Source organism: Callionymus lyra, chromosome 18 (assembly GCF_982586985.1).
Source record: "Callionymus lyra chromosome 18, fCalLyr1.hap1.1, whole genome shotgun sequence".
Taxonomy (NCBI): Eukaryota; Metazoa; Chordata; class Actinopteri; order Syngnathiformes; family Callionymidae; genus Callionymus; species Callionymus lyra.
This window is the reverse complement of record NC_141835.1, coordinates 18,621,808-18,645,496: the sequence shown is the minus strand read 5'-3', so window position 1 is coordinate 18,645,496 and position 23,689 is coordinate 18,621,808. Positions and strand designations below refer to the sequence as shown.

The following is a 23,689-nucleotide window of genomic DNA, read 5'->3' as shown; positions in this document are numbered from 1 at the left end:
AGGAGAAACCAGAGGTGCTGTGCACTTTGTTATTTCACTTTTTGATAGCATATTTATGTAGTGATGGGTTACATAGTAAAAAATGTTTTTACTTTTGTATTAATTTAAATTGAATGTAGTTCAAAATTAAAAGTGAGTGATTTACTTTGTTTCATTTATGTATGTATTTATTTATTATCCATTATTAATATGCCATTTTATCTTAGGATGTATTTTATTTTATTTATTTATTAATTATTTCATTTCTATACTCTCTACTGCCACAGAAACAAATTTATGATTCTTAAATTTTTTCTGACCTTTTTGAAGTATTTCGCTACAGACAGATTGAAACCTCTATGGTGCCATATAATGTAGGACAACAATACAATCTAATTTCTTTTGTATTTTTTGAGCATAAAGGCTAATTTATAACACGAAACATCAGAAGTATCTTGTTCCATCAGTTGACAAAAAGGTCTGCTTTAGAAGGCAATAAAAAGATTTGTCTTTATGTACGCAGACTCTTATCACCTATGCATTTAAACCAGAGGCCCACATTAAAAAGAAAAAAAAAGTATTTATGGCAATGATTTAGGAGAGGGGACTACAAGGAGGAGAAGATGTAATTCCAGGTGTGTTCGACGGTATTATAAGTGAAGGCAGCAGTAAAGTGACAGTAAGTGAGCTGGAGGGATGCACATAATGAATTCACATCATCTCTCACCTAATCGTATTGAAGAATCAGTAAGGCCATTTCCTGCTAATGCAACTGCACAGTCAAAAATCTAAATCCACATAATAATTTACGGGACAGCATCTAGAGATTACAGGTTTGTTTGGGAAATGGCACTTCAAAAAAGGGCAATTTCAGTTTTCCCTTCTGGAAGGTTAATAAGGGTGATACTTGCAATCCACATATCAATTATATTATCAATCAATTTATTTCTCATTTGATAGAAAGCACAAATCACCTTCCCAAACACACGGAGGAATCCTGATGGGATTTAAAAACACATTTGCTTTTTCTTTCCCCCTCACCCCATTTGTCCTCTCATCCCACTCTCCCTCATCCCACTCTCCCTCTCAGTGTCGTAGATGGACGCGAGAGATTTACAGTTCGGGGTCACACAGTGGTTCTAATTAGCTTAAGTAGGAGGGAAAAAAAAAACGCACTTCTTTACTGAGACAAATCGCCAATTCCCTGCGCTGTGTCTGACTAAGCAGACGACTGACCTCCATTTTTGCCTCTCGTTGGACTTAGCGTTAGATATTTGTCTCACTTCTTTTAATGAGAAGACGACAGTTTAACATTGAGATCTGGCGTCGATCGCAAGATGACTTCCGACAGGTGACGGATTTATGTGAAAAAGAGAGGTTGGTATCACAACAACACAAACTTCTGTTGGGATCGGCAAGGGTTCTGATGATGATGATGATGTTTTTGGTTCAAAAGTTGCATCACTTGTATCAAGACACAGCAAGATATAGATAGAATGTTATGTTTCCTTCGTCAATCAATCGAGTTACAAATACTTGCTGACATCTTCATGATAGGAGTCGTCAACTTAATCTCAGTATAGATATAGCAGTTCTGATGATCCCCCTTTTTTCTCTTAAGAAAATAGTACCCAAAAGTTTCAAGCTTAAACAGGAATCTCGAATAAAAGATAGACCTTTCAACTTGCTGGCGGCGACGACATGAACATTCCAGATCACCATCTAAACTCCTTTTCAGCCGAGGGATGGAAATGTAGGCAGAAATATAAAAAATCCATTTTTGGCAAGCACAAATACCGAAAATGATTGGCATCATTAAAGGGTGGCAGGATTTTATCATCTCGCTGAAAAAGAAGCTCCTGAGTACCTCACAATCTGTGAGACGTCGTCAAACACCTGTTCTGACTGTGAAGTATCAACATATATGCGGTAACCTTAAGTATTTATAGATAGATAGATAGATAGATAGATAGATAGATAGATAGATAGATAGATAGATAGATAGATAGATAGATAGATAGATAGATAGATAGATAGATATATAGATAGATAGATAGATAGATAGATAGATAGATAGATAGATAGATAGATAGATAGATAGATAGATAGATAGATAGATAGATAGATAGATAGGACATAAATGTATTCAATAGAAACAGTCTATGACTTTCTCATGAAAACTATGTTGCGTTAATTATGCTTTTAACGGAAAAAAGGAACAATGTCAGCTTTACTAAAAATCACTTTGTTTCAGTGATCACAGTTCACAACCCCATAATCCTTATTTGACATTGAATCAAATCATTTCTTATTTGGTTCACCCCAAACCAAAAGATCTATTTGATAACAAGCTAATTTTACAAAAGAGAAGAAGCTGCTACTGAACAATGGGCCCACGAACCATGGGAGACAAAACTTGCTTTTTAAAGGGCACCTAATGTGAAAACCCAACCCTCATGACTTATTTACATGTTGTAAATGTTGAAGTCGTCCTCTTCAAAATGCAGTAGGTCATTTATATAAACGAGATTATAGTTTAAATTAAACATTCTGATGTCACTCTGGTGGAGGTGTCCTCCCCTAGAAGCCCTAAATCATCTTAATCGTGACACAAAAGAAAGATTTAGGTAAACATGGTGAAAGTTACTTCTGCCTTTAGGTGTTTTTGTCATGTGTACATTAAGCAGCAAACCTTATTTTTGTTATTCGTTTTTAATGTCCAACACGGGAGTTTCAGGGGTTAGTTTGAAATTCACGTGAGTCCTTGAATGCAACTCGTGTTTTTGTCACCAATCAGAGCAGAGCGGGCGTGGTTGATTGGACGAGATTTAGTCTCAGCTGAAACATTTTAAGTGGGCGGGGCTTAAGCGTATATTCTAATGTAAATATCTTTATTATATGAGAGTTTTGTGCAAAAAGAAACATACTGATGAGTATACTAGAGGTCCTAGAACAATTTAAGAGACAATTAAATCAGCACATTAGCTGCCATTTAATGTAATGTATTCACACTAACACTGCAGTCAGGATAGGTACAAACTCGTGCTATTTCTCCTTCAAGATTGTGGAAACTGATGACATGGATGACACTTGTTTGTCCAGACATCCTGCAGAGGCGCCTGATTGGATGGAGATCTGGGGAATATCGTGGAAGAGTCAACACCTTGGACTGATTGCTGTGTTTCTCAAACCAAACCGGATTTGTCTTTATTTCACAATGAAGGTCTGATAGAAGCCACTGACATTGGGAAATACAATTAACAACAAAGGAATGGTCTGCAAAAGTGACTTAAACAATGTTTGAAAATCAAAACCCACGTAAAAGGCAGAACCCCTGGTTCATTGTTTTTTTTTAAATTGAATTAAAATCATGGATTAAAAGTACTGAAATCAAATATTCCAAGCATTTTATCCTACTGCATGAGTAAACTTATTTATTAATATATACAGTAAAATCTCACCCATTTGTAATTTATTCTAAACAGTTTGTGATGCACCTCATTAAAATGACATTAAGTCCTCAGCTCTCCTTTGATGCGTGTTAAATCTATCCAGGGATCGTATGTGTGTCGGGGAAGAGACGTGAACGTAATCCTAGCCTGACTTTTCTATTTCTTTTCATAGTTTTTAGTGAAGAGAATCGATGACAATACGTAAAACATGTTTTTGTCAATTCAAGAGTTTTTTTAAATGTACATATATAATCAACGTTACATTAAAAAAGCCAAAATGTCCTCAGGCAGGTTATTCTAAAGTCTCATTGCCAGGACTGTGAAGGCTTTTTCGTCTTAATGAATATATAAATCACATCCATCAGTAAAGGGCAGCTAAGGTGAAAAATAGTTTTTACACCAACGTCCGCAGCTCGTCTTCGGGCAGCTGAGTTACCGTAAATGACCTCAATGGGTATCTATGCAATTTGTATATTGAGAAAACATTATCTTTAGAATATATATAATTGTAACTACATTAAAGAGACTCACGACACATTAAAGGCGTTTAGAAGGTGCGCCCCCTTGACGTCAATGACCCCGCGTAACTTTCATTATACTCAAAATCAAAGACAATGTAATTCCTTCAGTAGTTCACTTCAACATCATAAGCTTCATCTCTCATCGGCGGTTTTGTGTTGTTGCAGTCCGTGCTGAAGGTGTACGAGATGCTGACATTTGCCTCCACTGTCAACCCTTTTTGATAAGTTCAGCGACTACTACTCTACTCCATAGTAGGAATATTGATTGTTATTTTAGTGGAGAATATCTTGCTTATTTCTGTTCACTGGCTGTTATGTTGTGTTTTTGCTAATAAAGGTGGATTTATTTACAAATTTGTATTTTCTATTTAATTTACCTTGTTTAATGTTTAAAACAACAACAGATTAAAATAATTAGAAAAGATCTTTTATAAAGTATAATATTTTATTTCAATAGTATTTTTTGATTTTAATAATAATCGTATCATTATATAATAACAATCAATGACAAATAAAAAATGGTAACTGTTTTATGAAGACAGATCTACAGTTAATAAGACAAGATTTCAATCTAAATAGTGTTCATAGCGATACAGCTTAATATCTCTATGACAAATTTTATGTTCGGTTTCATCATCCTTAACACATACAAATTATGACGTCACAGATGACCACACTGAGGAAAGCGGCATCTTTTAAAACTCACCATAACTTCAATATTACATATAATTGCATTCAAACCACATAAAGCTAAATGAAGTATGTTTAAATAAATAATAAAAAACAAGTCACTTTACCTGATCAAAAAATAAAAATAAAAAAGGGTCCCAGTACTGACCCTTGTGGTACTCCACACTTTATTTTCCTTCGCTATTCCAACCCCTATATTATGAATGATGACAACATGGTCACATTCCCAGGTTTTCAGAGCTCGGCAGTCTTACAACAGATTTCTTTGTGTTTTGTTTTTATTAAATCGATTGTTTGCGGTTTTATACGATCATGTAACAGACCAGAGCCACGGAACATCACGACACCATCTGTTTCATGTCATCAATGTCTCCTAAAAAATCTTACGAAAAAAAACGACGGACAGAATGTCAAAATAACCTCCTTGGCAGTGGTAAAGACTTGTTAAAAAATAATGGTCTGTTACAGCTGCAGGTGTAGAGCTGCAGATGTAAAATATGGGATGGAAGCCACCGGGGGGGATAGAAATGCTTTTGCCATAGAGTTTTGAGGAGCTTCAGCAGAAAAACGAGCATATGTAAGACCTTCAAGACTAGTCACTGTTCCCGTGTGTTTTAGCCAGAAAAGCAGCACATGTCCAAACCAGCTGGACAAAATGTCTATGAGGGAAATAGAAAATAAGATTTTTTTTTATGTGTTTGCACCAGTGACAGGGTTTCAGCGAATACTAATATAATTAGAGCAAAAGCCTAACAAATGTTTGACACTTTGGTCGAAACCTCATCGTGTGATAAAAAAAAGATATGTCTTTTTGCTACTCTTTGCATTCTCCTGCTGTTTATTCCGGGTGTGTGCTGATGTCTTTGTGCTGACCAATGGGCCGATACGCTGATGTTGGATTTCATATGCAGCTTTGTAAAAAAAAAAAAAAAATGTTTGAATGCCAATATTACAGGCAATTAAATACTGTGTTCGGTCAATTGCTTAAAGTCGAAACTGTGATGGAGCATAATATGTGATTAATGGTGCGGCCATGAGCTGGATTCATTCCTGCTCATTGATCGTGAAGGATTACACTCACATAAAGCAAGTAAACTATCCCAACGACAATCTTAAAAATGTAATCTGAATAAGTAACTCTTAAATGCTTTGATAAAGCTGTGCGTTTTTGCAGGTCGTGCAGGAATATGCGTTGATTGAGTGAGCCCCGTTGGACCGGAAAGCATCGGAAATCCATGTTAGTTATGTGGTGAGCAAACAGTCTTGCATTATGAATGGTCATAGTCTGTTTATTTTCATCGATATGTTTGTTAACTCAGGCTGAAGCCAACGAGCTGGACTAATATACAGTGTTGCAAAAGTAGTTTTATGGTCTATTTCAACTTTCAAGTTTGTTGATCAGCGTTTAATGACATTCGATTAGGTTTTTTTTTGTAAGGTCCTCTGAAATAGAGGGCGCTAGCATGAACAGGAGCTCATGTTGCAGCTCATACTGCACAACAGAGAGTGATGAATCTGCACCAAAATGATTTTGGACATTTCCTAAAATATTCATTTAAATATGTCCTATTTTTTGAGTCTTTATATACGTAATCTATTAATGAAAGCCATTTTAGAGATAATCTCATGATATTAAGCAATGTATTTATTTAATATTACTATTAATTGCGCTAAAAGGGTTAATGACCAGGAAGAGAATACATTATAAAACATGAACACGTGTACAATGTATACACGTGTACAATGTATATTCTTTTTAATTAAAAACATACTTTTTCCTATGTCATGAGTATTGGAATTTTTAATTATTCCCAATGTTCTGCAGAAATTTACATTCATGTTGTATCTAATTTAACATACTTGGAAGCTCAACTGTTTCAATTATTCCTTTGTTTGGTCATTTGCCGACAATCCCTTCATTCCGCCTTTCCATCTGCTGCACTGAGATTAATCAAATAGACTCAGCACAATGAGGTGTGTGCTTTTGCTTTTCAGGAATTCATGTTTTATTTGTACCGTCTTTTGCAAACCTTTCTCTTGTACAACTTGTGTTAAAAGAGTTTGAAGAAATGCCTTACCTTTAATTTCAAGTTGCTGTTTTAATATATATACTGTATATATATATATATATATAAAGTATATGGTTTGAAAATGCACTCTTCTTAAATTCACACCATTTAGTCCTGTTTAACTTTCATCCCTTGTGTTCTCTCAGGGTCAAGATGACAAGGTCGTTCACCTTGACCCAGATGCAACACAAGGGATACCTCAAATACATTTGTTTTCGGGCCTTCGGGTCAGCTTGATCCTGTGATAACATAGGGGTTAAGGCCCAGACACTGTATGATCAATTGAAGAAGGCAATTTATATTTTATCTGGTGGCTATAAACTGAAATATTAGTTGTCTATTGGAGCAAATATCTTTAAAATTAACCTTCACACTTACGCTGATGACCGACTGATTTAAATGTCTCCTGATGACGGCAACTCTCTGGTTTTAACCGTACCTTGAAGAACTTAATTGTTCTCCGCTTCTAAGCTCTTTGCTTGTAAAAAATAAAATCAACTTCACTCAATATTTCTAAACAGGAAAAATGCACCTCAGAGTATCATCTAGTTTTATTTGTGCTCATTTAATTATTCATTTCTTTGTTTGAAGACTTTGGTAAACAGTTTAATGAAAAGTGTTTTGGGTTTGTTTAGTTTTTTTTATCGAAAGAACATATTCAGAGACGCGCACTCTGAATCTCAGTGCGGACATTTCTCTTATGAGCCAAGGCCAATTTATCTATTTTCCAATTCTAGAATATATTATTTCTTTTATTTTTGAATATGACTGAGATCTGCGGCACATTTGCAAACACAAACATAGGCTGACTATGAAGAGTCTTCATTTAAGATTTACAGTCATAAAGCTCTGACTTATCTTGGTCTATGTTTTATATCTAATATATAAAAATAAAGCATATTTCCCTCACCGATCCCAGTAAATGCTGTGTCTTCAGGTCTGACTGTGGAACAAAGCCTGCAAATGGTGTTGATAACTGTAACCATAAGCATCAATTATTATTGTTAATTAACCATTTATTAATAAATAATTTCCGAAATATAATACTTTTGTGATACAATGTTCACATTTGTATGCATTTTTATAATTAACTGTAGCTAGTTATCTTGTTAGTCCGAGCCAAGCTGGAACGTTATTTAGGATTTTCACAGGTTGTCTCTCCTCAAAGGCTCTCACGTCCTCAACATTCCTCTTGTGAATTTATTATCCTCATCTGCACCTTCATCCCTGCCAGTTTGTCTTGTAACATCTTGCATCTGGTCCTTTTTTTTTTCCTCTCCCCTCCCTATAAATCTGTGGTTTGGGGATTTCGTTTGCATCTTTTTGCAAGTCTATTTTTAACTCCATCTAATACCAATACATTCAGACAATAGAATCATCAAATATATATATATCTTTCAGTTTGGATTTGGAGATGCACTGGTACACACTTTTCTATAACACACACGCACAAAAACAGAAGGTCAAAAGGTTGTGGTACATAAATCACGAGGCGAAATAATCAAGGTCAATGAAATGCAGCCAAAAAGGTCAAAGACAGTCGAGTCATGCGAAGGGAATGCGAGGCTCAAAGGTACAAGAAACATCTGGCAAAGAAACAATAGAACAGGAGATGTTTGAACGTACACGATGAATAATTAGACACAAGTGAAGGACATCGTGTCACAGGAGGTAATCACCAGAGGACGATGAGATGCGGACATGAAGTAAACAACAATTGAACCGACTCCGGCTCGTTTTTGGCAACAAATCAATGACACACTTAGGTAAATGTCAGAAGAATTTTGGAATATAAAACAAATGCAACTAATAAACGATCTTGCTGACTGTGTAGACAACATCCAAGTACACACTGAAAATAAATAGACAGCGTCATGCTGGGGAAGTTTCTAACAACTAGTTGCTTAGCAGAAACTAATTTGTTAATGTAAGATGAAATGACTTGTGTTTATAGACAGAGCTGAGCCAGAAGACAAACCTTTCAACGGTTGACGTGTTTTGAGCTGGACTGCATGTACCGAAGTTTGGTTCATTTGTGGCACGATCAAGGTATGTTCTTCTGAGCTTATAAAAATGATGTCGACAAAAGTATCGCTCAGGAACCTAAATCAAAATGAAGGCATCTTATGAGAACCTATACACAGCCCTACCCACTACCAGGCCAAGTTCTCAAGTGCGGAGTCCTGATAGGATCCTGTGGATCAGATTTCCAGTTGCTGCAGTGGAACACCCCTCTCTACATCAACTTGATTGATTTTGAGAAAGCCTTTGATAAAGTAGACTAAAGAGACATTGTGGAAACTGCTAAGACTTTACAGAGTCCCCTGAGAAGATAATCCCCCTAATCCGCCACACCTATCAGGACATAAACCGAAGGGTCCTCCATGATGGTCAAATGTCAGACGTCTTTAAGGCGAAGATTGGAATTCGCCACAGGCAGGATCAATGGAATACAGTGGACACTCTGGACTCAATGACCTCGACCTCACTGCGTTCCTGTCACACAACCGAAAAAGATGCAGGACAAGAAAACAGAGCTAAAGAAGATCAACACCCCATTCACAGTCGGAGGAGAGTCCATCGAGTACACTTGGGAAGAGTGGTTAACCGACATGGATGCACTAACCAGGAGGCTACACCTATAATCGGCGAGGCGAGGGGAGCCTCTGTCATGTTCAGGAACAACCGGGCTTCCAAAGTTATTAGCATGAAGCCCAAGCTCCACATCTTCAACTCCAATGTAAAGACAGTGCTCCGCTACGATGTGAGACAAGAGATCCAGTCATATCGTATTTTCTGCACTATTAGGCGCACAGGATTATAAGGCACACCTTCAATGAATGGCCTATTTTAGAACTGTTTTCCATAAATAGGGCGCACAGGATTATAAGGCGCATAGAATAAAAGATACAGTCAAACGTTTGACTGAGGTTGTGTTATGAATCCACTTGGTAAAGCTGTGCTAAAGGGAATGTCCATAAAACAGTCAAATAAAGTAAAACTTTATTAAGCGTTCTGACAACTCCGTTCACTCCCATGTTAACAATTTTCAAATGGCTTTGAAATTTAAAAGGCTTCAGGCAGCAGCGCTCGAGACTGGTGTTGTGAGCAAACAAATGTTGAGCAAGCAGCAGAGAAGTCGAGCGCATGTATGACAGCTAGAGTGCGCGTGCAGCAGAGTGAATTTGAGTGCAAGAACCAAGACACACTCGCTCAAACCGGTGACATTAATATCACTCCATAGCCGTCCGCCATGATGTGACATGCGTTGTAAATCCCACCCCTTGATGACGCAATGTTGTAATCCCGCCCACGGCGTGTCGGCGCAGTCTTGAAAGTGTTTGTAAACAAGTCAACCACCAGGTAATGTTCATATATAAGGCGCTCCGGATTATAAGGCACACTGTTGTTTTTTGAAAAAAATTAAAGGCTTTTAAGTGCGCCTTATAGTGTGGAAAATACGGTACTTAAACACCTGTCTAAGGAGGATATTTAAGATACATTGCTTTAGGAATGAAGTTGTGTGGGAGAGATCGGGGCAGGAAACAGTAGCAGAGCAAATTCTTTGGAAGTGGCGCTAGATCTGACACACACTGGGAATGTGTCCAAGAGGAGTGTCAACAGTTTGGACAGGTTGATCAGAAGGGCTGGCTCTGTGGTTGGCATGAAGCTGGACTCACTGGTGACAGTTGCTGAGAGGAGATCACTGGACAAACTACCGTCCATCATGGATGATGACAGTCATCCTCTCAACACTGTCATCAGTGACCACAGAAGCAGATGGAGCGAACGAATGCTCCTCCCATGATGCAACACTAATAGAGTCAGGGAACCAATATCCAGTCCACATGCCAGGAACTTCAAGAGAGGCCTATCTGGAAACTACAGGAGGCAAAAAAACTGAGGCATAATTGAAGCAGCAGGGGAACAACTGGATGAAGGCGGAGAGAAAAGCCCAGGACAGAGTGCACTGCCGGTGGAGGATCTGGGATGGTCTCTGCTCATCCGTGGTGCTATGGGCCTAAGTAAGGTCAGTGATGTGAGCTGTCAAAAATGCAACAAATTCCCAGTGTGGTGCTGACATGAGAAGATAACAAGGAAGGTGTTTAAGGTGAGAATATGTCAGAGAAAACATGACCTTTAAAAAAAATCCATCTGCAGAGGACAGATCTTGTATATAAAAGTGTGGATAAAAACCTCTCTGCAAAACAAAGGATGGAAAGTTGCATTTTGTGTTGACAAATAATTGATAAGAAAACCCCTAAAACAAGGATCAATCTAGTGATAAATGCTGAGGTCATACTTTAAGATTGGGCATGAGATATTTAAATATTTTCCATCAACACAATTATGTAGATAAAACCGATTATTTTGCGTAATTCACTCCACAGAGTAATTCATTTTGAACTGATTTCCTTAAATAATTCACTACTTGACCTGGAACTGTAGACGAGCACACACTAATGCAGTCATGAAAAAATAATGATCCTAAAAAGACAGAGATTCAGAATGAAAGCGGATATTTATATGAGTCCATGTTATATTTATATCAAACTGTGCCGTGTCAACAGAAAATATAACCACCTCACACCATTATGGCATTTAATACATGAAACAGAGACATCCAAATTTAACCCGAGATCAAGAGCAGATATACTACTTCAAAACACTAGGGGGCAGTATTATAATCAATACAAATTCTGATTTCCGTTAGTGCAAAATCCATGAGGCCAAGACACAATTGAAAGTATAAACCTGGAGGGAATAGACAGATTAAATATGGATTAAGTCATCACTTAGTTTAACGTATTTTCCCTGTGCTTTGTGCTGTATTATAAAGAACGATTTTAAAGAAGACTATGCAGGCGTCGCATCATGTTTTTCTTTTTCAAGATTCTGACTCATCCCTCATGAGGAGTTATGGCGATCCTCCATTAACGAATAAATGTTGCAGTGACAGTTTTCTCCACATGGCAACTTAATTATATACAAGTCCCTTCCTGAGGTTTTGGATGATGATGGTTCCTCAATTAGGGTCTTTTATTCATGAGAATCGTCATTACGGTCTCCGAATGTGTCCCCATGCGGACGTATGAATCTTTCTGACAGGTCTGACAGAAGTGGAATGTTTCCACGTCCAACATGATTCACGTTGCAGAAAATGTACAATGAATAAACAATGAAGACATTTAACCAGAGACTGACAGTATTCGGCAGGATTTGAACGTCAACCGTCTCAAAGAGCTGGTGCAGAATTCAACTTTATAAAACATTCATATATCAGATATGAGGATGAAAATACTCCCTAAATTAAATGATGTGCAGTAAAATATTTCGCTATTAAAATAAAATGTCAAGAAATGTCAATTCAGTTCAACCAACTTTTTTGATACTTGGGACATAAAATACTAATATATGCATCCAACAGTTTATTAAAATGGTTGAATAAAAGATTTAAATATTAACACTAATCAAAAAAAAAACTCAGTAAAGTGTGTGATTGACTTTCAACACCCATAATGGGAGTCAAACTAAACTGTTGTGTGATCTGATCAGTTTTGTTGGCGTGAACTAAAAGTAACTAGCATGCTAACCAGATAATAACTTGTCTTTAAAAACGATTGTCTATAAAAACGATTTAAAATAAAATTAAAATGCTTTTATTTTTATGATAAAAAAACAACATAAATAATAACGATAATATTACTACTAACTCTAATAATAATGAATTTTTTATTTTTTATTAGTTTTATTTTTATAAAAGAAAACAAAAAAGAAACATGTAATTTATCTAAATTATTTATTTAAAAAATGAATACAACTTTATTTATTATATATATATTTGTGACATTCCCACTTGGTCAGTTATTTGCAATAATTAATTTATGTCTTTACTCGATTTGTTTTTTAGTCAAATTTGTTGACTCAATTTTCTGATGGACAAAAATAAATTAACAAATGTATAAAAGCAATAGATTTTTCTCTTGAAAAGCGTCATACTCTATTTTTGAAAGTTGAAATACACATAATTCACTTGCGTTTTTTTCTAAATGTAAATCAATATAAAAGTCTTGGAAAACAATATTGACTAAAATTGCTTTGTTGAATAATACCCTACCTCGACTAAATATAAAAATGCACCTGAGATTTCTATCTTCAAGTGTGAGTCTCTTTCTCTTCCTTCTATCCCTCCATCTTTCACTAGAAAACAAACAAACCTGAGCTCCATTCCCAGTACCCAGCCGATATATTTCCACAGTAGCTCCGGGGAACCGACTGCTCTTCCGAAAAGCAACAAACCTCTTTTTGGTGTTAAAGCTTCGCCACAATTTCTTTGGCAGCAGGTTTGTTTTGTCGGTGAATTCCTCCAAAACTCCACCGCCTTCTCTCTCAGGAACGCCTTCCTCAGTAGTGCAGGGAACTTAAATTGGATTTATGTGATTTGTCGGAGTATTTTTCCAGCCATCAGAGCAGAAAACGAGTCATAATTCCCAGGGAGTGTAGGATTATGTTCTGTTTCTCTCCTGGTTCAGGTCAATGCTGCTCGAAAAGTGTTGGTTCCAGAAGCGAGCTACACCTTGATATCTTTCCTTTTACACCCAAATATTGAATTTTTTATTTTTTTTTATTTGGGGTTTTTGTTAAAAGTAAGGGTTCAATTTTTCAAACAGCACAAAAATAGGAGCTTCACCACTAAATACGTTTCATTCCACCCTAAAGACAACATTTTGGACAGATTTTATTGTGTAATTATTATTGACAATATGATCCTAAAATTATTTATATTATTTGACTATAAAATGTTTAACAGAACATTTCCTAAAACTAAAGTTTAGTTGCCTTACAAATGGTAGGAAGTAACAAATCAGAGGACGCCATAAATATGCCGCGACTGACCTTGATGTGTCTTGGAAGGAGAACTAAAAAATACACTTATTTTCCGAATTATACTATAGTTGAATAACTTGCGTACACTTAAATCAAAAATATGAAGTACACACTTAACCCTCGTGTTACCTCAGGGTCCCTGTGTGTGTGTGTATCTATATATATATATATATATATATATATATATATATATATATATATATATATATATATATATTTATATCAGGAAGCTAAGGAGGTCGTTGATCACCTTGATCCAGGGACAACACAAGGGATACCACAAACACATTTGTTTCCCTTCATTTGTGCTTCTCGTCTCTTTGACCCTGAGATAACACAAGGGTTAAACGTTCAGATCTATTAATGTTTGGCCAGGCATCTCTTTGTTTGCTCATGACCCATAATATTATTATATTCTGTGTAATACACAAATCATACTTAATAAAAAGCGTGAACCTGAGATGCTGAGAAATTTAAACTTGAATTTCCATTCATTATAAACACTACTATATAGATCACACTCTGATCTGCTGTAATAAAAGTTTACATTTTATTATTTACACTAATAGTCTGCCTATAGATACAACCAGGACTAGTGGGAAAGAAATTAAAGATGAAGTCATAACCAGAAGGAAAAGTGGTCGACCAGCTCACTCAGGAAAACCCTGTCAGCTGAAAATGTTCACTCTACCTTTTTTTATTCCACATTAGATTCAAATAAACGACTGTGAATAGTTTTTTATTTAGAAAAACTGACCAGATCCATCTCAAATTCTGTTTACTGACGTCTGTTCTCCTCAATGAAGCAGTTTATCGACGGGTAAAGTATCAAGAAATAGAACTGTGATGACTTTGTCTTGAATAATGGCCAATTGTTACTGCACTTTTTTTTCTCAATTCTGTGAAATAGCTAATAATAGCTCGAAACAATGACGTCTTCCTACCAAAAACTCTGGTATTTTGTCCATTATTCCGCTTGTGATTAAATCTTGGTGAGGTGCTGGATGACCATCTGTTTCCTACAGTCGCCCTGAAGTGCAAGATACAAAAAAATGAACATTTCCACACAATTAGCTGATCTTTACACACCTGTCCAGTTTCACACCTACTCAGCATCACAGCGCCGGCTCGCCAACCACCACACTAATGAACAAACAGGACAATAAAGTCCGCCGAGTATGTAAGCAAAAGAGCAAAGACTTTAAAAGCACTGCATTTTCTGTTTCGTTACCAGCCTCTTCCTGCACTCATGATAAATTTCTATTAGGATAATATTTATTTTTTTAAACGTGCAGTAGAAAAATTATTTGAGGATCAAATCCAATTCAGTAAATGTATTATTATATACAAACGTAACACAAAAAAGGAAATATCATCTTTGTTTGGTAGATTATTTTTTTGATGTTATTCTCTTGACCACTCTTGGAAATAAATATTATACCTTAAAAATGGGCATAAATGCAAGTATTTAGTGATAATTTGGAAGAAAAAAAAAAGTGTAATTGAACCTTGGTTTTAGTGGAAGATCTTTGGCTTTCAGTGTAAATCTTGAAATTCTTGAAGTTCGAGCTAATAGACTGGGAGCTACTGCTACAAAAAATCCTTAAATAAACAGAATTATTACATTTTTTCGGAAAATAAATGTAATGTGAAGGCTTTAATACAAGATGGATGTTACAGACGAGCAGCACTGAGGTATTTGGACGAGGATGAAGACGAAGACAACTGACCTAGATTCACTACGTTAAAATGTATGTACATTTTAACCCTAAATAGAATCAGATTATTCTGAAAATAATCCCAGCCCTCGGTCGGCATCAGGATTAAAAAATGAATTGGATTTGAGGTGAAATAACACTTTAAAGATGGTGGTATTGCTCATGTTACATACTTCATAAAGACTTTCCAGGAAAGTGTGTATTATTATAAGAGAGTATTTTAGAGCCAGATAATCACTATTTCTCGCTCAGTTAACTGTTATACTACTAACACCCAATGGCCCATTGAACTTAATTTAACAGAACCTACTGTATAATGATATCAAATATTCATAAAGTGATAAAATAACTTATTAAAGACTGAAGAAAAATGTGTTATTTGAAAATCAGACTCCAATAAATTCATCTTTTCTTGCAGCTAACATGCTAACACATTATATTTGCACAGTATATATTGTTTTTAGTTGGAGCTAACCTTGACAAAAAGGTTATCATTCACTGTTATATGCAGAGAAACAGTGTATTTATTTTGCTCGTCAGATGTGGAAAGGCTTCATGTAAATATGTCCGTGTTTAGACAACAACCCAGTGGTGAGTGAAAAGCAGGTCAAAGTAATTTTGTAAATGCCACTGCATCTGCTGACACTCTTTCATCAGACCTGCACTGTCCGTGGCCTTATCAAATAGGTTCATTTGAATTTGCCGTCCGCAAAATATGCTTCAATCAGAGTCTGTAGCCTTTGTGTATCTAACAGGAAACAGTGTCATTTGTTGTGTTACTTCAACAGAGATGTGTTAGTGCCAAGCAATCGTTTCAAGGTTTTGGAATTGCTGTCATGCTAGCAGTGAAATATGGTTAATTACTTTTAGGGTCAAGACGAGGATGAACTCAACGGAAAAGCTAATCAGTTAAATTGACTGTCCACTAAATACGATCTTCCCTTTTTTTTTTTTCTCTCCCTCTTCTGTGCAGGAAGCTGTCGACGTGGCCAAGTCGCCACTGGTTATATGTGAACTTCTCCTTTTTGAGGTTTATTTCTAAAAATAAAAATAAATCTACTCTAAGTTATTTTCTACAGACAGTTTCAGAATCAACACAGTGCAACTCAAGTCAGAAGACTGATCAGCATATTCCCATGATAAATATTTATCACCAATTATTTAAAATATTTTAACTTAACCAACTTAATTTTGAAACTGTACTGTTACTACACTACTGGTTATTCTTTTACTATAACTGTACATGGTCATATAATAACACAAGTTTTGATACAAACCGTAGTTCTGAGATACACAGTAAAACCTTTATTGCAGTTTGGGGTTTTTTTCTTAATCAAATCTTAAGAAACAATAATGATACAATACCAATACCTTCACCACACACAAGTATTTTCAATTAAAACTATTTTAATTTCAAATATTCATTCATTCATTCATTGTATTGAGCCTATCCCAGAGTCATAGGGCGAGAGTAAGGGGACACCCTGGACAGGATGTCAGTCTTTTGCAGGGCACACACAAAGACGGACAACCATTCACACACACTCTCATACCTATGGACAATTTCACAAAGTTCTCAATTAACTTCTATGTTTTTTGGATTGTGGGAGGAAACCGGAGTTAACCCATGCAACACGGGGAGAACATACAAACTCCACACAGAAAGGTTGCCTTGGCCTGGAATCGAGCTGGCAACCATCTTGCTGTGAGGCGACGTGCGCCCTCAATTCCAAATATACCTTTAGTAAACAAGGAAAAACGTATCATTGAAGCACAACTGTGGTGTCTGGAAACACACGTGACGCATATGTGACACCAATTAGCGAGGATTATAATCTGGCGCCTGCTGCTGGGATTGATTGCCTAAAGAGCTGCAGCTGTTGCAGCAACAGGCGCAGAGGTTTTCAATTACCTCAAACGAGGGCTGTGTCCTAAATTGCACACTTCTCCGAGTGCACTGGTTTACTTTAAGGCAGTGCGCATACTTTCGTAGTGCGCGAATCAAACACTGAAGTTACACTCTTGTCGGAAATCACTCGACTGATTTGCCGACACTTGACAGCACTTTTCGCAAATTGAAACAAGTTGTCGAGTTGTGTTTTATTTTTGTTATAACCGTTTGTTTTGTGGTAAAATGTGTTTTCTCAAACATTTAGGCTGGTAACTTGTTCCGAAGACGCGTCGTCAGTGACGTATCTTTGGTTTCGTAAGTAAGTAAGTAAGTCATTTTTATTTATATAGTGCTTTTTCAGACCAGGGTCACAAAGCGCTTAAACAATTAAAATAATATTCAATAAAGTATATACTTTAAAGGTCAAGATAAAACTGAAAACACAACAGGAGTTCCAGAAAATCAAGGAAAAGCCTGAACAAATAGAAACGTATCTTTTAGCGTCATCTACGTCACTAAAATGGCGGCCGTTGAGGGTCGAAAGTGTCCATCTATTCACACTTGTTTTAGGGCCTTTGGGTCACCTTGACCCTGAGACGAGGGTTAAGATTGCAAAGAAATTCTCTTTTTCAAGAAACACACAACAAGTGGGAAAACAAGGACCTACAGAATACTCCTGGATCACATGCCAAAAAAAGCCAGAGGAGTTTATGGAGTCCACAAAACCGTCCGCAGTACTCTACGCCTCACACTGCAGCAGGCCGTACGAACCTGACGCATCATTTGCAACGCCAAAACAATTCTGCAGAAGTCATCCGCTGGTGTGGAGAGAGAACTCTCACTGCCAAAAGCACATCTAGCACTTCCTGCCACTTCCTTGCGAGGCAGCTTCTTTCAACAGCGGTGGATATTGTCAGCTGTCAGAGGTCTCAACTGTTACCAGGAAATGTTGACATGTTGATATTCTTAAAGAGGAACCTGACATATGTTAAATAATTCAGTTTGTTTATACACCTAAACCGCAGCCCGGAGGAATATTCAATTGTGCGTTTTTTTCTATTGGCTTTCCAAGAACGTAATAGTCCTCATGTTTACAAAAATACTTCCTCTTTGTTCGCATCTTGGTCTGAATTATTATTGAGAAGAAAAAAAGTTGTTTTTCTTTAAAAGAGCATATTATGTTGCATCAAATGTATGGATTAACCAAAATCCTGTATGTTTGAATGAGTATACAATGAAGGATTTTTTGTATTGTATTATCATTATGTCTGTGCGCTTTATTAAGAAAATAGTGACGTGTCTGAATTTTAGCATCTAGTTCAATTCTTAATACTTATTTACTTTAACATTTGTTATGATTAGTTATGTATATGTATATTTTTAAAACCTTAATTGCACTAGCAAAAGGCCACACTGTGTCCAACTACTGTTTTCTATCAAATATAATATTTTCTTTCATTAACTAATTTTGATTTGTGAATGTGTAATGAAACTTCCTTCATAATCCATTTTAAATACCTGTTAAGCAATGGCGGCTGGTGAAAAACATTCTTCGTTGGCCTCTTTTCCAGAACATTTTCCTGCCTATACCATTGATAGAATCAGTCGAAAAGTGTCTAAACTTAGACAATATTAATTACATGTAGAAATCAACACTTTGGAAGCTAATAATTTATTATGCGCCTTGTTTAGATACAAATTAAAACACATTTAAATGATACTATGACATACATCATACAGAATAAATGAAATTATTAAAACACTGTCCTCTGCACCAAAACATACTTTCTACCAAATTATAACAAACACACAAACATACAGTGCAAAGAAAAACTTAAAAAACTTAAGTAAAATTAAAATGTGGAGAGCGGGAATCGAACCGGCAAAACTTCAGTTCCTCAAACTTCCAAAAAAAGTGCAAAATGTTAGAAATTGAGCTAACCGACATGAGATCATGGGGATGTTCTCTTCAGAAAGTGAACCCCGGATAGAAATGATCAGAACGTAAATCTATGCAAATATAGTATATTGGTGTGAAGACTTCTACAAACAAACGAAATCATAACTGTTGATGAGTATTTCTAACTAAAAAATAAATAATAATAATGAATCAAATACAAAAATATAAAGACTAACAATAAACACAGCCAAATTGGTGGGAGAGCTGTGCCCAAGCGCCCTCTATGGGTCAGTATTTGCTATTCTGGTCCCTTTATAATACTTTGTCCATTCTAACTCAATGATCCCATTTTATGGTCGATCTGAATTTTTTTTTTAATAATTGTAACTTCTTTTGTAAAATAAAACGAAAAACCAAGGTTCAGGTATAATGTGATTTTCATTAATTTGTGGTTTTGTTTCATTTGTTTCCATCATAATCTTAATGTTAAAAAATGTTTGTTTTTTAATTACATATACGTAATTATTCATGCTGACCTTCTCTGATATTTTCAAAGCAAATTTTTAATTTAAAACCTACCTTAAGTAAAGAAGTTATCATTGAAGCTCAGCACCGTTTCTTGTACAAAATTCTCGTTTGCAGTGGTTTGTGGTAGTAAAGTGAAGCTTCATGAAGCAGTGTCATGTTGTGTAGAGGTCAGTAGGTGGCGTCATCAGTTTAAAAATGATGTGATTTTTCATTAGAACAGTTGTTTAAAACAAAGGGAAATAGTGCAGAGACCGCCATCTAGTGGACTCTAGTGGAAAATAATGTTACTGCTTCACGAAGCTTCATCAGACCATCACCAATAACTAATATATAAGGGTTTTGCAAAAATAAACCAAAAAAACAACAATAATACTTTAATTTTGTCAACATCTTGGTCTGAATTGACCATAAGAAAAAAGAAAATTTCAAGTGTAGCAAATGAAAAAAGTAAAAAATCCTTCATGTTTGTATACTTCTATAATAAATTTCCTTTCTTTGGAATTACTACTGTTGACAATTTTTGTATTATAACCTTAAAAATCACTTTATTTTGATATGTTTCACACGAGAATGGCAGACGAACGATATGAAATAATCAACACGTGATTCTGAGGGCGAGACTCTTAAATGAAGCCCTGACACACCAACAGAATGTTTTGACAAGCAATGTGTTTTTTTTTCTCTTGTTATCCTGCTGCAGATTAGAAATACAGAGGAGCTCAAGCCGACTCAGCGAAAAGAAAAAAAAAAAGTGATGGTTGTTTTCCTTTGCACCGAGTGGCCCACTTCTGCAAAACTAAAAAGGGCCTTCAACAGTCCTGAAAATCCCCTTTTCCCTCCCCTCTCCTGCATCATCCGTCGCTTTCTCCCTCTCCTTCCAACGTCGTGGTCATCAAGTGGGTAGATTTTGAAATCTTTTTTAAAAGGGACACTCAATATTATAGAATATATATCGAGAAAGTCGAGATAAAGCACTGAGATGTGTGTGTCTGTGTGCCTCGCTTGCCCGTTGAAAAGGACAAAGGTGGATTTAACTGACTGACAAGCATCCCCAGTGCTGCAGGGAATACAAACCTGACACTCACACACTATCAACTTCCAGCCGACACACACACATAGCAACACGATCCATTGGTGTGTGTATGTGTGTGTGTACAGCACTGCACCTCTGCACAACATCAATCTCTCACTATTTCAAGTGTTTGAATGATTCATTCAGATAGGTGCCAAAACACAGCCGCCTTCAATCACGTGCACGCGCCCGTGCACACGAACACACTTGGACACACATTGAGCACTAAACCTTCCCAGCGTGAAGGTTCAGTCAGCGGCGTGGATATTAAACATGGATGTTGAGGGCGGTTGAACCAGCTGTTAAATTCAAAAATCACAATTTCATGTGGTTTTGCCACTGGAATTTTTTTTATTTTTTTTATTATTTTCCTTTTTCTTTAGCTTTGGGTCTTACAAATTGGAAAAGTTTGACCATATCAACAAAGTATTATTCTCGAGTTCACCTGTAAAAGGTGGAGAATCTGTATAAGTGAAATTATTTCACTGAAATGGTGTCCAACAGTAAAAACTCCAAAGATTACTACAATTTCCGTCCAAACTCAGGCTCATATGAAAACATAAAAGTGGGGGAAACATCACTAAAGGTATGTCCTATGGTGAGTGAACATAAATGATCGCTTTAGATTAAAATCGTTATCTCAGACTCAGAATAGGATTGAACAGCGTAAATATTTCGATTTTTTTTTTTAACAGCAACTGAACTAAAGATGGTGAGTTACTCATACGGTAACTTCATGAAAATGATTATTGAATGGAGGAATGTTGAACCAGAAATATATTCCGATACTTCGACTTCCGATATGATATAGATGTGCCATCTGGAAATGTTAATAATTTGATGGTGAAGGGAGCAAATATGGCTTACAAAAATAACCACACTGAAACAATTAAGAGCAAAGATTTGGAAATATTGCTTATGTTTGAGAACGGAAAATTACATTTTCAAGTTCTGTTACTGCCATAAAATACTTTAGAAAGATCGACGACAGCTTCTAACTGACTCATCTTCAGAGACATCGCTCGGATGTATTAACACAGCAGTATACAACTGTATATCGTGACAAAACATCGTGTCATAAATACCGTGAGAAGGTATTGTATCGTGAGCTTCTTACCTGTTGAATATGAAGCTGGTTTATTACAATGAGTGAATTGAGGAAGAAAAACCTGTGTTAATAAACATATTCGGTTGTTTTTCATTGGTATTTGGGTTGTGAAATAAAACAGTTTATCCTTAAAGGGAACCAGTTGTTATTCATTATTTATTGTTGTTTATTAGTTATTACACTGTATTAAAATATAATTAAATATGTTTTTTCAAAACTTGATTAGGTTACTGAATTTCAGCCCATTTATTCAGAATCTACACTCCTTTCCATCCACAAAGAATTCCCGTATCGATCTGACATCAGGTTTCCACGAACTCGACTACAAGAATAGTGACAAAAATACAACACAAAGAAAAAACTAGAATTCTAAAGTTACATTATGAGCCAAGATTCACCAGAACACCCTGATATTAGCAGGTACAAGGATGGATAGATGTTCTTTTTTCTATCATGCATTTTGTTTAAGGATATGAACATCTGTTGAATTACCTTTTCATATTTCGCCAGAGTATATTTACCGATAGGGTCTCTGTCCACGTATATTTGTTAAATGTTTAACACTCTTTCACACAGATTTATGATCAATTTTATTAACATGAATTGAAATAAATTTTCAAAACCAAAACTGATTAACTCAATTGATGCATTGAAACTGTTAACCTGTGAACAACATCACATGACCTTTGCTGTTAAAAATGAGGCGTAAAAAAACACTTTAAAAACACATTTCAGGTTTAGTGCGCAGGCTGTGGAGGTCATTTCAGGCTTCAGTACTTTTTTTTTTTTTTTTAAACTGAATGTCAGAAAAATTCCCCAGTATATACCGAATCAATAGACATGAGCTGTGTAACAAGTGCGTGAAGATGCTGCACGTTATTCATCTTAGTGTAAGAATCTTTTGACATTTTGGTGATGATTTATCTCGCTTTTTTAAAGTATATTTCACCTTCATTCGGCGTTTTTTAAGAGTAATAAATAAACTCAAATTAAAAGTCAAGTTTAAAAAAAAAAGCTTATTATAGTGTTATTATAAAGAAGTAAAGAACAAGTCATACCTTAGTGACGAGGGGCTCCGTGTCCTCCAGGATGGAGACGAAGGGGATCTCCAAGAAAGAAGAGAGGAATTCCACCTGGATCAGTTCCTCCCTGGTCCGGGGGAAGGCCAACATAGCCGAGACCCCCCTGACCACCAGGTCCTGACAGGCGCTACGGGACAAGGACACCGGGTCCCATCCGGCCGGGGACCGCGCCACCATCTCCAGGCTCAGGTTGTAGGGCAGCAAGGGGGGCGTCTGGGACGGGGTCGTGGAGCCCCCCGAGTCCGACCCGCCGGACTGGTGCCGGAGGCTCGCCAGGGCGCGGTTGAGCGCGTTCTGGATCCGCGCCGGCTGGCGGGTCGGCAGCAGCGCGCCCAGGCGCACCGTGTGTCCGATCCGGGTGAGGAGGTGGCACGGCCGGGTGTGCGGGGCGCAGGGCTGCGAGGCGGCGGCGGAGACGGAGGCGACCAGGAGCAGCAGCAGCGGGAGAGTTGCATGGAGACGGGGTCTCCCGGGGGTGAAGCTGTAGGTCCAGAGTCCAGGGAGAGACACCATGCTGCAGCTCCGACACACAGCAGAGGAGGACTGGCATAGCTCCCTTCTCTCGGACGCCTTCTCCCGGACTTTTCTCAGCGGCTCCTGGGTGGTGGGTCGTGGGCGCGGGCGAGGACCATCCGGCGGCGTATAGGCAAAGTTTTTTTGGGGCTTCAGGGAGTGACAGACGCGTCGTGGACGGCGGAGCGGAGCGCGTCTGTCACTCACACGCACGAGGAGCGCTCGCTGTGCTGTGAGGGGCGCGCGCACGCGACCACGGGTGTCAGTCCACGCGCGCT

At 37.1% G+C, this 23,689-nt stretch overlaps 1 protein-coding gene across 1 annotated transcript in view; it reads right to left on the bottom strand.

Annotated features, from left to right (window-relative positions):
• The window catches only part of LOC148060840 (glutamate receptor ionotropic, NMDA 3B-like), a 165,780-nt gene extending 142,327 nt beyond the window's left edge, over positions 1-23,453 (bottom strand). Inside the window, exon 1 of the mRNA XM_087779978.1 lies at positions 22,875-23,453. Coding sequence (XP_087636104.1) covers positions 22,875-23,411 — 537 coding nt within the window. The 5' untranslated portion in view covers positions 23,412-23,453. The remainder of the gene's footprint in view (positions 1-22,874) is intronic.
• Between the last annotated feature and the right edge of the window lie 236 nt (positions 23,454-23,689).